Here is a 16,577-nt window from a genome sequence, read left to right as displayed (position 1 = left end):
ACTTGGACCTACTTACAGTGTTCGAGCCTTGGTCTCTCTCTGTAATTTCTAGCGTCGCCCCTGCCCACATTAAATCATGAATTAGCCGAATTAAATATGCCTGGATGCTTGACGATATGTCCCCGCAACCAGTCTCTTCTCTCAGACAAATTATGCCATAAAACTTCTTTTTTTCTCTACTTCTTCATCAGGTACTAGATGTACCCATGCAATTTTCAGCACTCTGTCGCAGCACCAATTTCGATGTTCCTCTTACCGTTTACTGCCCGCGTTTCTCTTCCTTATGAGGCTACAGTCCAGGCAAGTAGATTAAGAATGGACTCGCTATTGATGTTAATTTAGTAATTTAGTATTTTTATCGCTTTGTTTACTAATCTGACTCTCCCAGCATCGATTGGCTTAACACGAATATTCTGCATCTCCTTTGTCATATTTCAACTGTTGTTCAGTTGTCGGCACCTAGTGGCTTACTAGCACGTGCCCGCCCCCTACAATAGAAAAACTGAGTGAGGTTCTCATCGATAAGGTTTGAGAGACGTCATACGACATCCAGAAAGAGCTACTGATGACATAATGACGAAGAAACAGATCGAAAGAAAATAAAAATAGTGGTTAGTGTTGCTGCCTCTAGATATGAGATCCCGTGTTCGATTCTCGGCCAGACCTCAGAGTTTACCCCGTCTCGGGGACCAGGTGCTGTGTTGTCCTCCTCGTTATTTCGCCAAGTCACCGGTGTCTTATGAAATGAATACCCTTGCACTAGCTAGCCGAACTATCCCATATGGGGTCTCTCGGAAAATAATTGTCAACGAACATTTCATTTTTATTTTTTTATTTGACTTACGCGGTAGCGTTCTCACTTCCCACGCACGGGGACCCTGTTTCGATTGTCGGCGGAGATCAAGAATTTTTTTGCCTCTAGAGGACTAGGTGTTGTGTCGTCTTCATCATCATCATCATCATTCATCCCCATTACGGTGGGAGGAGGGCAATGGCAAACCACCTCCGCTAGGACCTTGCCTAGTACGGCGGTGCGGGTTTCCTGCAACGTCTTCTACGCTCCTCGGAGTATAGGACCTCACCACCACCACCACCACCATAATTTTCGAAGATATTTTCATTTCGTTTAAGCGCTCTTTGAAAACTTGGCCATCTCCGACAGAATCACCGTGTCATGGACAGATACATTGAAGAACCAAAGAAACTGGAACACCAGCTTGATGTATTGTAGAGCCCTCTCGAGCACGCAGAAGTGCCGCAACATGACGCGGCATGGACTCGAGTAATGTCTGAGGTAGTGCTGAAGGGAATTGACACCATGAATCCTGCAGGGCTGTCCATAAATCCGTAAGAGCTCCAGGGAATGGATATCTCTTCTGAACAGCACGTTGCAAGGCATCCCAGACATCTGGAGAGATTGGTAGCCAGCGGAAGCGTTTGAACTTAGAAGACACTCTGTAGCAATTCTGGACGTGTGGGGTCTCGTGTTGTGCTGCTGGATTTGCTGAAATCTGTCGGAATGTACAATGGAGATGAATGGATGCAGGATGCTTATGTACGTGTCACCTGTCAGAGTCGTATCTAGACGCATCAGGGGTCCCATATGACTCCAAATATACACAACCCACACCATTACAAAGCCTGCACCAGGTTGAACAGTCCCCTTCGGACATCCAGGGTTCATGGATTCATGTCTCCATACCCGCACAGATCCATCAGCTTGATACAATTTGATACGTGACTCGTCCGAGCGGGGAACATGATTCCGTCTTCAACAGTTCAATGTCGGTGTTGACATGCCCAGGCGAGACGTAAAGCTTTGTGCCATCTGTGATCAAGGGTACAAGAGCCGGTCTTCGCTCCGAAAGCTCATATCGATGATGTTTCGTTGAACGGTTCGCACGCTGAAACTTGTTGATGAGTCGGCAGCTGTGGCTGAGTGGTTCTAGGCGCTTCAGTTCGGAATCACGTAGCTGCTACGGCCGCAGGTTCGAATCCTGCCACGGGCATGGATGTGTGTGATGTCCTTAGGTTAGTTAGGTTTGCGTATTTCTAAGTCTAGGGGACTGATGACCTGAGATGTTAAGTCCCACAGTGCTAAGAACCATTTTTGAACTTGTTGATGAGCCATCATTGAAATTTGCGGAAGGGTTGCAATTCTGTCACTTTGAAGGATTCTCCTCAGTCCCCGTTGGTCCCGTTCTTGGAGGATCTTTTGCCGGCCACAGCATTGACGGAGATGTGATGTTTTACCGGATTGCTGATATTCTCGGCACACTCGTAAAACGATCGTACGGGAAAATCCCCACTTTATCGCTACGTCGGAGACGCTGCGTTCCATCACTCATGCGCCGACTGTAACACCACGTTCAAACTCACTTAAATCTTGATAACCTGCCACTGTAGCAGCAGTAACCGATCCAACAAGTGTGCCACACACTTGTCGTATACAGCCGCTGCCGACCTCAATGTCGTCTTCTGCTTGTTTACATATCTCAGCATTTGAATCCGCATGACTATACCAGTTACTTTGGCGCTTCAGTGTATTAAAACTTTTGAATTTCCTCCCTGAATTTTAATCCAGTTTCCTTGGTCTTTGTACGGTTTTAGTAACTCGAGCAAGATTTCTTCAGACTACAAACATCTCTGATTCCTCACCTATCGCTCTCCTTTCGTTTGACACCTTACTGCAGAACGTCTCTGTAAAAGTTGTAGCTTCCCTTTCGCTCATTGATAATACGAAAGCAATAACAGAAGAGTTGTTTGAGAGACAGTGGCGACAACACCAAAGTCGGCAAGAGCGACAGAGATGGGGTGGAGCGCGCGTGTGTATGCACAGCGTCCACCACGCGGAGCAGCTGCTGCGAGGAGCGGTGGGGCAGGGCCGCAGCCGCGGCGGCGGCGGCTGAGTGTGAGCCTGCGCCGGCAAACGTGTCAGGGTCGACCGCTGCCTGCGACAACACGGCAGGCAGGGCCCGCGAGCCGAGCCGCTCTGCCCAGCCGCCCTCCGCTACTGCGGAAACTGCACTCGCAGCAGGGGCCGCCTCAAGTCACTGCCGCGATTGCGGCCTCGTCAGGCGGGGTCTGCTTTTAGCAAGCACCCACAAATCGCCCCCTTTAAACCATTTCACAATCCAGCCATAAAACCGTCACCTGCCGGAAGGAGTAATGTACGTCCCTTACATAGATAAATACGAAACTACTGCTGCATTTCTCGTTCCCTTGAAACTTTGGGGAACACGTATCGAAACACAAGATGCCGTGAGGCTCAAGTAAAGTCCAGACTGCTATTGGGCCGCCTACGTTCACGCTGCAGTCATCTGTTGACTGAAACTGTACTGGGAGCAGCCAGTGTTCACTATAGGGGAATATAAAGGCTTCCTCTCCTAAATCGTCAAGCACATTTTCTCTGGTAATTCAGCAAATACACTCCTGGAAATGGAAAAAAGAACACATTGACACCGGTGTGTCAGACCCACCATACTTGCTCCGGACACTGCGAGAGGGCTGTACAAGCAATGATCACACGCACGGCACAGCTTACAAACCAGGAACCGCGGTGTTGGCCGTCGAATGGCGCTAGCTGCGCAGCATTTGTGCACCGCCGCCGTCAGTGTCAGCCAGTTTGCCGTGGCATACGGAGCTCCATCGCAGTCTTTAACACTGGTAGCATGCCGCGACAGCGTGGACGTGAACCGTATGTGCAGTTCACGGACTTTGAGCGAGGGCGTATAGTGGGCATGCGGGAGGCCGGGTGGACGTACCGCCGAATTGCTCAACACGTGAGGGCGTAAGGTCTCCACAGTACATCGATGTTGTCGCCAGTGGTCGGCGGAAGGTGCACGTGCCCATCGACCTGGGACCGGACCGCAGCGACGCACGGATGCACGCCAGGACCATAGGATCCTACGCAGTGCCGTAGGGGACCGCACCGCCACTTCCCAGCAAATTAGGGACACTGTTGCTCATGGGGTATCGGCGAGGACCATTCGCAACCGTCTCCATGAAGCTGGGCTACGGTCCCGCACACCGTTAGGCCGTCTTCCGCTCACGCCCCAACATCGTGCAGCCCGCCTCCAGTGGTATCGCGACAGGCGTGAATGGAGGGACGAATGGAGACTTGTCGTCTTCAGCGATGAGAGTCGCTTCTGCCTTGGTGCCAATGATGGTCGTATGCGTGTTTGGCGCCGTGCAGGTGAGCGCCACAATCAGGACTGCATACGACCGAGGCACACAGGGCCAACACCCGGCATCATTGTGTGGGGAGCGATCTCCTACACTGGCCGTACACCTCTGGTGATCGTCGAGGGGACACTGAATAGTGCACGGTACATCCAAACCGTCATCGAACCCATCGTTCTACCATTCCTAGACCGGCAAGGGAACTTGCTGTTCCAACAGGGCAATGCACGTCCGCATGTATCCCGTGCCACTCAACGTGCTCTAGAAGGTGTAAGTCAACTACCCTGGCCAGCAAGATCTCCGGATCTGTCCCCCATTGTGCATGTTTGGGACTGGATGAAGCGTCGTCTCACGCGGTCTGCACGTCCAGCACGAACGCTGGTCCAACTGAGGCGCCAGGTATCTGACCCCAGGAATGTGTCAATAAAGTTTCCCCTTCCTGGGACAATGAATTCACGGTGTTCTTATTTCAATTTCCAGGAGTGTATATGCATAGCTGGGAGACTAACTAGTGCTTCAGCAGCGAGAGCACGACCCTGTCCCGTGCTGACTCCTCCCGCCATGTAGAAGCGTTGCTCAGTCGCTGTTGGAGTACCACGTTATTCATTGTGTTCTACTGTGCCTGTCAAGATACATCGATAAAACTAATATCGCACTAGACTAACCTGGGAGCGCTCTGTCTAACAGGCACGTAAAATTCCATTTTTTCTTATCAGATTTCTCAGCCACAAGTATATTAAAAGACAGTTCCAGTTTCCACCTTGGCTGTTGCACAATAACAGAGATTTCATTTCTAGCCGTCAACTAATTTCGGAAACGCACCGTTTTCAAGTGCTACATCTGTCGCCGTGAATTTACTTCGTCATCCTGTGTAGTTGCTTACAAATGTGCGTCTGTCACTTAAATATACACTGTCCAGTAACATTGATGTGACCACCTGTCCGAAGCGCGGGGCGATACGAGACATGCAGGAAGATAGCGGTGTTCTGGAAGGTACCGTCAGGGACATGGAGCCTGCGCTAGGTTTATCGGTTAAGGATCCATTGGGCGAACAGGCCCACTGAGGTCGTCCCACATACTCTTTATTGGGTTTAGATCCGAGGAGTCTGGTGGTCATGTGAGTAAGGTAAACTCATCCTGCTCTTCTTTGAACGACGCACGTACTTTGCGAGCCATCAGACATGTTGCCTTGTCCTGTTGGTAGATGCCAAATAGCAGAAAAATGCAAACTGCTTGTGGAGGATGGACACAGACTCTACGTTCGAAAGCATACTTGTCTGCGTCCATTGTGCCTTCCAGAATGACTGGATCACTCAGGCAGTGCCACGAAGACATTCCCCAGACCATAACATTCCCTCCTGTCCGATGGAGCATAAAACGTGATTCATCTGCAAATGCCACGTGTCGCCACTTAGTGAACGGCCAGTTCCGTAATTGCTGTGCAAATACCAGTCTTCGTCGCCGGAACCCAGCAGTCAGCTTGGGTGCATAAAGCAGGCGCCCGCTGCGGATGCCAATACGCAGCAACGTTCACTGAACGTTGGTTGAGGTCACACCGTAAGTAACCGCTTGGTTCAGCTGATCAACAGTTGCATGGCTATTCGCCCGTACACATCTCCGCAGCCGTCGTTCTGCCCTGTTATCTATGGTCTGAGATGCAATACAATTTGGATAGCGCCACTTTCGCGTGCACGCCGTACTGCAACCGCGGCGGCATGCGAACAGTTTACAGTCTTAGCGGTTTCGGAAATGCCGACACCCTAGGGTTTAAGCCCAATGACCATGCTGTTCTGGTCGCAGCGGAGGTTCGAGTCCTCCCTCGGGCATGGGTGTGTGTGTTTGTCGTTAGGTTAATTTAGGTTAAGTAGTGTGTAAGTTTAGGGACTGATGACCTTAGAGTTAAGTCCCGTGAGGTTTCACACACATTTGAACATATTTTTGCTGTTCTGAACGTCAGATAAATCGCTCCCTTTCTACAATACGACAAACACTGCACTGTTCTCCACGTCCCCACTACACTCTTTATATAATCCTCCACTGCTCGTGCTGCCACGTGCCGTCTGTGAGCAGTTATTGCGAGTTGCGTCGAACATGGGTGTTGTTGACATTAATGTGACTTGACCGTGTATAGCCGCTGTAGTAGTAAATTCAAACAGTATTTCATACTCGTCAGTGATTTAAATTAATATTACTTCCCTAGTGGCATATGTGCATAAACATAAAATAGTTGTTATATATCGCACAGAATATTGTTCCAGATGACTTCATTCGACAATGTCCGGTCTATGGTAGACAGCAGTTCACAGATATACCGGGAAACTGGTCTTGCTGCACTTGAGGGAATGTAAACATACAGGCATGCTAAAAGAAAGCGGGACAGTACGTTGAACAAGCAAACAGAATTACATAGCATAATGTTTTTACAGAATTCCAAACGACAATTTGGTAGAAATGTAGCAAATAAGTGCGCTTGTAGTCTGCAGTCAGTGTGTTGTTAAATGGCAGCGTACATCTTCGTAATGCTTGTTTTTAAATTTCAACGTTTGAATTTTTTCTTTTGAAGCTTTACAGAATGACTTATTATAAGGAATGACTTAAGTGTCAACATATTTCTGCATTTGAATTAAAACGCGTATCTGGTAATAACATTAAACTCGCAAAAAAATATATTTAACTGCTCAACGTCCCCAGTACATATAAAGTTCAATCACCTGGGTAGCGGTGATGGTTGGGAGTCTTTGACTGCTGTTTACTACAGACTAGACATTTTAGAACCAACCAGTCTAGAGCAACGGTTTTGGCGTTTTGTCTCGACATTTTACGATAGTAATTTTTTTTAATTTTATCTCAGTTTCTGTGTAATTAAATATAATACAAATTGAAGTAATCACTGAATAAAATAAATTTTTCTTGTTTTTGAAATTTTATTAATCTTCAAAATAGCCAAGGTGGTCCATCAAAGTAACACGATTCGCGAAGTGCTCTGTTGGAGGTAATGTTTGGGAATCCCTTTTTGTGATAAACAGGGTGTAAACGTACCACAGCGGTATAGGTCAAGACCAGATGAACAATTTGGTACAGGAGGCTTGAGGCTTGTTACGCTGAGAAATAACCTCTAATTGGCTAACAAAAGCTAACCAAGCTACAGCGCATGCCCCCACTGCGCGAGATTTTGAGTATCCTCTGGCCCACTTTCGCCGCCACCCTGGTCGGTCTTAGCCGTTTGGAGTTCATTTCTTTTCCTCGGTGCTGAACACAAGGCGCTCTTGCCCCAAAAATTTCTGAAATAGATTTTGGATCAAAATTTTGATAGCGTAAAATTAACAATTAAACCTTTTTGTTTCTCTGGCCTCCTTACTACAAAGTCGCTGTGCTTGTAAGGGTTATGTTTAGATCGAATTGTAAAAGTAAATAGTTCTTACATAATGTTTACAAAAGTCTTTTTCCTTTCGCCGGCCGGACTGGTCGAACGGTTCTAGGCGCTACAGTCTGGAACCGCGCTTCCGCTACGGTTGCAGGTTCGGATACTGCCTCGGGCATGGATGTTTGTGACATCCTTAGGTTAATTAGGTTTAAGTAGTTCTAAGTTCTATGGAACTGATGACCTCAGACGTTAAGTCCCATAGTGCTCACAGCCATTTGAACATTTTTTTTTTCCTTTTAATATCTCCACAGGAAAGTTTAAATTACTGATGTCAGTGAAATAATTTTGAAATCTCGCTGACTAAGCCGATAATTCAGAAGGGCGAGAGAAAATTTCGCGCGGCGCCCATGCGCTGCAGCCTAGGCTGATTTTGTAGGCCACTTTGAGAGTGTATTCCGGCTTCACAGACAAGTCTCTTATACCAAATTGCTCATCTCGACCTTCCTTATGCCACTGAGGTACGCTGTAAACAGCCATCGCTTACGCCCTGTATTATGAGTTTTTATTTTTATGTGCGTATACTATTATGGTAATAATATTCTTTTAGATTTTTGACGAATGCGGAACGTTTTCTCGCTCGAGTGTGCAACGACGGCAGTTGTGTATGTATTTACAGCCACGCACGTTAAGGGTTTCTCAATAGGACGATTGGAGCAACAATAGGAAATAGCTTGTCACCGAAATGAGCTGATCGGGTTACATAATCGTCAGTGTCTACCTCCGGTAGCTGAGTGGTCAGCGCGACAGAATGTCAATTCTAACAGCCAGGGTTCGGTTCCCGGCCGGGTTGGATATTTTCTGCGCTCAGGGACTGGGTATTGTGTTATCCTAATCATCATCATTTAATCCCCATCGACGCGCAGGTCGCCGAAGTGTCGTCAACTTGAGAGACTTGCACCTGGCGAACGGGCTACCTGACGAGAGGCCCTGTCCACACTACATTTACATTTAGTGTGAGTGATTGTAAAGTAACTATTGTAGAAAATAAATCTCTGTTTCAGTTAGAAAGATGATTATTATACATTCAAAATTTAAATTTTCAGGACTGAAGTGTCACTATTACTAGAATATTCCGGACTAACATACCGCGGTCGAATGAATTTCGTTGAAAAAGCCCAACGTTTCGTTCCCATCTATGGAGAACATCTTCAAGAGGGGGTTTTAACTTATGTGAAAGAACTATTCAGAACCTGGCTCGCTACTAACGCTAGTTTTTCATAACCCACAGGAATAGAAGAAACTTGCTATCACAGTGGTAAAGTGCTGATTTGAGACATCTTGTACAGTAACGCCTAATTTGTTTATCAAGTTCTGCGTTGTCCGTTTTTATAGAATACCAGTCGGGACCAAAGACAAATTGATTAATAATTAAAGGCCCGGTGGTAACTGTTTTTATAGAATGCCTGTCGGGACCAAAGACAGAAAAATTTATAATTAAAGTCCTGGCGTAACTTTGGTTCGTAAGTAACCAAGGAACAGTGAAAGTGACCACCTAGCTATTGCTCTGTGTCACTACGAACGCGTAGAGAGCATACTTCTGTAATTATAAAGTCAATTTTTTACCTTGTTTACTACCTCATCATTTGCTGTCTAATTTAACGTTGGCGCGGCCCATAAATAACACGTGCGCTATGAGCTGTAAATTAGGAGAGTGTGGGAGCGTGCTGTCGCTGAATACTCACTGGAGGCGGAGTAGACGAGGTCGGCGAGCAGGATGATGACGACGCACCAGAGGGCTGCCCGCCACACACACCGCGGCGCAATCTGCAACACAACACACGGCGTTAGCGCTGTTGTGCGGCTCTTCAGCGTGGAGGACGGCCGGATGGCTGACACTGTGCTACTATCTTACACTGTGTGACCGACAACTCGCCGTCACACACACACACACACACACACACATTTGCTCAAATATTTTCAAATTACACTCTGGACAAAAACTTTACACTCATTTAAAGGCGTTACTGATCTTACTAGTACAGTATCAACCACGGCTAGTGCAACTGTTTTTATCAAAAATAACACTAAAATATTTTAATGGAATACCTTGTAACTGTATAAAACCAAGATTTGCAAAAGGTTACTTTCCATTTCCTGTCATTTTTCAGATTTCTGAAATGAGATTGTAGTTGTATTTACCCTCAATACCGTTGCAGACCAATAAGTGTGGTAAGTGGCTCATGTCTTCTCAGTTCTGCAGTATAAGTCTGAAAGTCGCAGCCCTATGGGACACGAATGACAAGCACGAACAGTACATAGCAAGTTGAATTGGGGGAAGATACACATCGGTATAGAGTGACTGACATGTTGAAGCATTCATTGCTGAGGTTGACTGCTGCTTGTTTTTACTAAGGAGGCATGTGCCAACTTTCCACAGTCGGAATGGTTGAGATGAGAGTATCATCGATATATGTCACATACGATTTACTTGCTCTATTCTGCAAATCATCTATCCTTAAAAATTCACAACCCCTCGCACGAAGCAGCTCGTCTGACGGGTTTTTCGATGTTAGCTGAACATCTGAATCTGAAGAAAAGTGTCCGTTCAATTAAGGTGTAAAAAGTGGTCTTTTTTTACGGTCCAACTCTCATTTAGGAGAATTCTTGGATAGTTTCCAATTACTGCCTCAAAAATGTGTTATAAACTGACGCAACGTAGAAAAACTGAAGCGCACCACAAATGTGACTCGATAAGTAAAGGTGACAACTTTGGGGGAAAAAATTCAAATTGTATCTTTGTTCCAAAAACGTAGAAAAAGTGATGATACGAATCTGTGCCAGTTCCATGTGTAAATGAGATACATTCGCCGGAATTTTTATTATTACAGAAGAAAATATAACTAACGATAATGTTTATAGCGGCGGTACGTTGCGGACTATAATAAATATGCAGAAATTTTAAGATCCACATAATGCTAACCATCTAATATGAATAATCTTCGTTCTGTTTCGAAATCCGTTGTTTGTGTAATGGTACAGAATACTTTCAGTTTCAATGCTGTAGTTCGCCAATTAAAAATGAATTGGGTATTCTTGTAACCTATAACGTTCAGATTTCCTGCCAAAAATGTCACTAGCGTGGGCTGTCTCTTTCTCATCTCGAAGAGATCTGACAGCATTGTATCTCCTTATACATGTACAGGGTGTTTCAAAAATGACCGGTATATTTTAAACGGCAATAAAAACTAAACGAGCAGCGATAGAAATACACCGTTTGTTGCAATATGCTTGGGACAACAGTACATTTTCAGGCGGACAAACTTTCGAAATTACAGTAGTTACAGTTTTCAACAACAGAAGGCGCTGCAAGTGATGTGAAAGATACAGAAGACAACGCAGTCTGTGTGTGCGCCCCGTCGTCTTTCTGCTGTAAGCGTGTGCTGTTCACAACGTGCAAGTGTGCTGTGGACAACATGGTTTATTCCTTAGAACAGAGGATTTTTCTGGTGTTGGAATTCCACCGCCTAGAACACAGTGTTGCTGCAACAAGACGAAGTTTTCAACGGAGGTTTAATGTAACCAAAGGACCGAAAAGCGATACAATAAAGGATCTGTTTGAAAAATTTCAACGGACTGGGAACGTGACGGATGAACGTGTTGGAAAGGTAGGGCGACCGCGTACGGCAACCACAGGGGCAACGCGCAGCTAGTGCAGCAGGTGATCCAACAGCGGCCTCGGGTTTCCGTTTGCCGTGTTGCAGCTGCGGTCCAAATGACGCCAAGGTCCACGTATCGTCTCATGCGCCAGATTTTACACCTCTATCCATACAAAATTCAAACGTAGCAACCCCTCAGCCCCGCTACCATTGCTGCACGAGAGACATTCGCTAACGATATAGCGCACAGGATTGATGACGGCGATATGCATGTGGACAGCATTTGGTTTACTGACTAAGCTTATTTTTACCTGGACGGCTTCGTCAATAAACAGAACTGGCGCATATGGGGAACCGAAAAGCCCCATGTTGCAGTCCCATCGTCCCTGCATCCTCGAAAAGTACTGGTCTGGGCCGCCATTTCTTCCAAAGGAATCATTGGCCCATTTTTCAGATCCGAAACGATTACTGCATCACGCTATCTGGACATTCTTCGTGAATTTGTGGCGATACAAACTGCCTTAGACGACACTGCGAACACCTCGTGGTTTATGCAAGATGGTTCCCGGCCACATCGCACGGCCGACGTCTTTAATTTCCTGAGTGAATATTTCGATGATCGTGTGATTGCTTTGGGCTATCCGAAACATAAAGGAGGCGGCGTGGATTGGCCTCCCTATTCGCCAGACATGAACCCCTGTGACTTCTTTCTGTGGGGACACTTGAAAGACCATGTGTACCGCCAGAATCCAGAAACAATTGAACAGCTGAAACAGTACATCTCATCTGCATGTGAAGCCATTCCGCCAGACACGTTGTCAAAGGTTTCGGGTAATTTTATTCAGAGACTACGCCATATTATTGCTACGCATAGTGGATATGTGGAAAATATCGTACTATAGAGTTTCCCAGACCGCAGCGCCATCTGTTGTTGACAATTGTAACTACTGTAATTTCGAAAGCTTGTCTGCCTGAAAATGTACTGTTGCCCCAAGCATATTGCAACAAACGATGTATTTCTATCGCTGCTCGTTTAGTTTGTATTGCCGTTTCAAATATACCGGTCATTTTTGAAACACCCTGCAGTATAAACCCAATGTGTAGTGTTAAATAATAGTATGAACGTACAACAGTTTTATTATATGAATTCTTACGATTGCCTACAATCACATCTGCAAAGGGTAACATTTTTGAATCGAAGCATCGGGTCATCGTCCTGGCACACCTGTGTGAAACAGTCAAAGATACCATTATCAAGGCAGTCGCTGCGGTCAGTAAGATAGTAAATATGCAATAGGTATCGGTTTGTTTATGCTTGTACTGCGAGAGGCCATTGGGAATAAGTCTACGCACCTAATGCGTCCGCGAAAGCTTGTTTGCACGCAGAATATCGCTGGCTGGGAGCCAACGGCGTTAGAGCAGGCTGGACCGCGAGTGAAACCTGCCGAAATATGCAAATGACGCGTATTCAAGTGTCTGCCGGCTCGTTAGCGCGCTCAGCGGAGACCTCTGACGTAGCGGGAGGGTGCCGTGGCGGGAGAAAGTTATAAACGAAACAAACAAGGCGACTCCGCCGCTACTCGGGGGCTGCCTCTCGCAGATGTGGCACGGGGAAAATGTTTGCACTGTGCACAGTCTTTTATTTTCCTCCGGTATCAGCGAACGGCACTGTGCCTCCCGGCTCTGTGTGAGCACGTGTAGGCTTCGTGCTTAGTGTGACCCTTATAACGGAGAAATTAACGATAAACTCTGCTGGGTTATTAGGTCCCGTCGCTTTACTCTTCTATCTCTTCTGCAAATTCGTTTTCTCGTTCTTTTTGATGGACTCTTCTGAAGATATTTATCCTGTCCTTAGATGACTACAGACAAATTTCCTTTTGTGAAGAAGATCCCTGACGAGGGTTATAACGTCTCATCACCTGGATAATTTTACTGTGACTGACAAAAGCTGACCATTCTGGTCCAGGGTAAGACCCGCCCATACGTTGCGGGGATTGTTTCGCCTACGCTGTAGAAGTTTCGATGGGAAGACCTTACAAGTCCTCCACACAGTCCCGATCTCTCCTCATGCGTTTTCGATCTTTTTGGAACCCTGGAGAAAGATATTCATGGCCATCAATTTGCTTCAGACAAAGAGATAAATGCCGTAGGGAACTATAGACATTTCTCCATGAACGCACTGACCGCCTTGCCTCACAGTGGGATAGATTTATTAACAGTTGAAGAAATGACTTCTGAAATAATGAAAAGTTTTGTTACTTTTTCGATCTGTCGCGTATTCTTTTGACTACTCTTTTACAATGTGGGAGAAACAGAGAGGCGAAACCAGAGGTGCGAACTGGTACGGATGAATAAACTGTAGAAACGAAAACGCTCTTGCTGTGGGTCCAACAGGTTACAGTTTCATCCCAGAAACTGCCCGGCTGGATCGCCTGTGCGGAGCAGCTGAAGACAACTCTTACTTTAGTCGATTAGGCTCTGTTAGTCACGCTGAGTTTTCCAGTTATACAGTTACGTCAGATCTGCCGTGAGCGTGCGGTTACTAGCTTGAACTCGGGCAAACTCATGACACAGCAGTCACCTAGTCTTGGGAAAACTGAACAAAGGCATCATTGCAGCAAGGGGTTCCGCAGTCCCACAGAGGAGAAGTAGCAATAGTCAGCGCTGTACCCACTAAAAGCCGTACAGGCGACAATTGTTAATGTTGTTTTTACCAAAAAAGGCCAAAAATTCTCGCTCGCGGTGAAACACGAAGGGCCGATTCCGTGATGCTCTCAGGAATTTTTCACACGAGACAGTCTGCGTGTCCCCATTTCGGGGAAAGGTGAGAACAACGGTTCTAGTCTATAAAATTCGATTTTCTTTGAACAGCAGTTCCCTCTTGCCAGTCATAGATACGCCGAAGCTGTGATGATCGATTTCCAAACAGAACTTCGCGCCTCGCCTTACTGCAGTTTGCGCTGGCAGTATTATACCTGTGGTAGGAGTCTATTCTTTGTGCAGTTCCTCTGCATCACCTACGTAATTCTTGTACAATTATTTACGCTCAGAGATAGAAAAAAATGGTTCAAATGGCTCTAAGCACTATGGGACTTAACATCTGAGGTCATCAGTCCCCTAAACTTAGAACTACTTAAACCGAACAAACCTAAGTACATCACACGCATCCATGTCCGAGGCAAGATTCGAACCTGCGACGGTAGCAGCAACGCGGTTCCGGACTGAAGCTCCTAGAACCGCTCGGCCACAGCGGCCGGCAGAGACAGAAAATACATAACTGCTGAACAGTTCCTTGGCATTTCCCTTTTTCCAAAGATTTCCTAAATTATCCGTGTCCGCTATAGGTATCAATATAGGTATCAATACCACAGGACGCAAAACCACATCACTTTTACTTCCGGATATCCTCATTTAGATTTTCCGTGATTTCCCTAAATCATTCCAGGCAAATGCCGGGACAGTTCCTCAGAAATGGCACGGCCGACTTCCTTCCCTAATCCGATGAGACCGATGGCCACGCCGTCTGCCTTCCTTCGCCAGCCAACCAACCACATCACTTTTTGGGGTTAGCCTTTGAAAGCTGGCTGTAAAATCGCAACTTTGATTATTAAATTTTACTATTTGCATATAACCATTATTTCGCAAACTAGATTTTGCAGGATTACTGCAAAGATGATTCTATGTCTAGTATCGACTACAAGCGTTTCTCTCCTTGGAGATTTCGTCTCTGAGGTTTAAGGGAAGCAAGCAACTCATAGTTCACCACACCACTTGGGCATTTGGTTCCTTATGGCGCAACCAGTCTGGCGGTCTCTGTTCCGAATGTGTGAACTGCTCCTTTCTGGCAGGCCTGGATGGACGAGCGGTTCTAGGCGCTACAGTCTCGAACTGTGAGACCGCTACAGTCAGAGGTTCGAATCCTGCCTCGGGCATGGATGTGTGTGATGTCCTTAGGTATAAGCAGTTCTAAGTTCTAGGGGACTGATGACCTCAGAAGTTAAGTCCCATAGTGCTCAGAGCCATTTTTTTTTTTTTTGCTTCTTACTCGTTCAGTAGCACTCTGCAATGCTGCTCAACCGAAAACAAAGTTAGCTTTAGCGTCCCAACAAAGTGCTAAAATTAGCAAATGAAATCTTATCCAAAATAAATGGAACATCACGAGGTAACTTTGTAGTCACATTCCGTTCCTAAAATTGGTGCATGATTCAAAGAATTGCGAAAGGGCACAGTTTTACAAATCAGGACATTTTAGGATTTACTTGCACTAATAATCCATATTAAACCGAGCGGCACACTTACACCTTGCAGTAGACAGGTGCTGACTGCTCGCAGTTCTTAAAGGTGACGCACAGGCCTTCCGGTCAGTACATCGGGAAATGTCACAAGTGCTCCTCGAGAGCGCAGCAAGACGTGTCGCTGGCGAGCAAACACGGTAACGAGGCTGAGGGCCGCCCACGCTTCCACAAGGCGGGAGGAGCAGGCGGGACGGAGGCAGGGGCCTCCCCAAGGTCAGGAGCGGCCGGCTATAGACCAAAGTTGAAGGCCCCTCCGCAGCCAAGATGCAAGGCGACGCGCTGTCGTGTCGCCGCCGTGTTTACTGTAGATCACATGTGGAGCGAGTGCGAATTCAGTGTTGAGGGTTGCGTGCGTTCGAAAGCGAGGCGCCCCTGCTACATCAGTGCCGTACTGGCTTCCTTGTTTCTTCCCGCTGCAGTTCCGCGAGTATTATTAGTCTGACAATGGGAATGGTGGCACTGCGATCGTTTACTACTCGTCGACACATTTCTTCTTACTAAAGTATGCAGCAGTGTAAAGCTGAGTGCACGATCTTCCTGTTGTAGTGCAGCAGACAGGGTGAGGCAAAAAATGACCGACTCTCAGGGTCAGATGACCTTTAACAAAGTTGTGTATTGTGAAAGGAGTAAGACGAAAATTAAGTAAGGCAGATATACAATTGCAAATTTGCTCTGTAAGAGGAAGAGTGATATCTAGAAAAAGCTCCACAAGCCAGATGGTAAACATACAAAGATTTTCCAATGCAAACAAATTGGTTGTATTCCTGATTAATGCATTTACAGCAGTTTTCTAAATATTTTCTACATATACATATATCTACACGTATACCTACACACATACACAATATACAGGGTGGTCCATTGATCGTGACCGGGCCAATATCGCACGAAATAAGCATCAAACGAAAAATTACAAATAACGAAACTCGTCTAGCTTCAAGGGGGAAACCAGATGGCGTTATGGTTGGCCCGCTAAATGGCGCTGCCATAGGTCAAACGGATATCAACTACGTTTCTTGAATAGGAACCCCCATTTTTTATTACTTATTCACGTAGTACGTAAAGAAATATGAATGTTTT

General features: G+C 46.2%; 1 protein-coding gene across 1 annotated transcript in view; it reads right to left on the bottom strand.

Moving 5' to 3' along the window:
• Positions 1 to 16,577, bottom strand: part of LOC126334987 (probable chitinase 10) — a 377,522-nt gene that overhangs the window by 165,424 nt on the left and 195,521 nt on the right. The window contains exon 2 of the mRNA XM_049997795.1: positions 9,289 to 9,370. Coding sequence (XP_049853752.1) covers positions 9,289 to 9,370 — 82 coding nt within the window. The remainder of the gene's footprint in view (positions 1 to 9,288; positions 9,371 to 16,577) is intronic.

The sequence above is a fragment of the Schistocerca gregaria genome, chromosome 2, assembly GCF_023897955.1.
Source record: "Schistocerca gregaria isolate iqSchGreg1 chromosome 2, iqSchGreg1.2, whole genome shotgun sequence".
NCBI lineage: Eukaryota > Metazoa > Arthropoda > Insecta > Orthoptera > Acrididae > Schistocerca > Schistocerca gregaria.
Note: the sequence above shows the minus strand (reverse complement) of the source record. Positions and strands in the feature narration are given on the sequence as shown.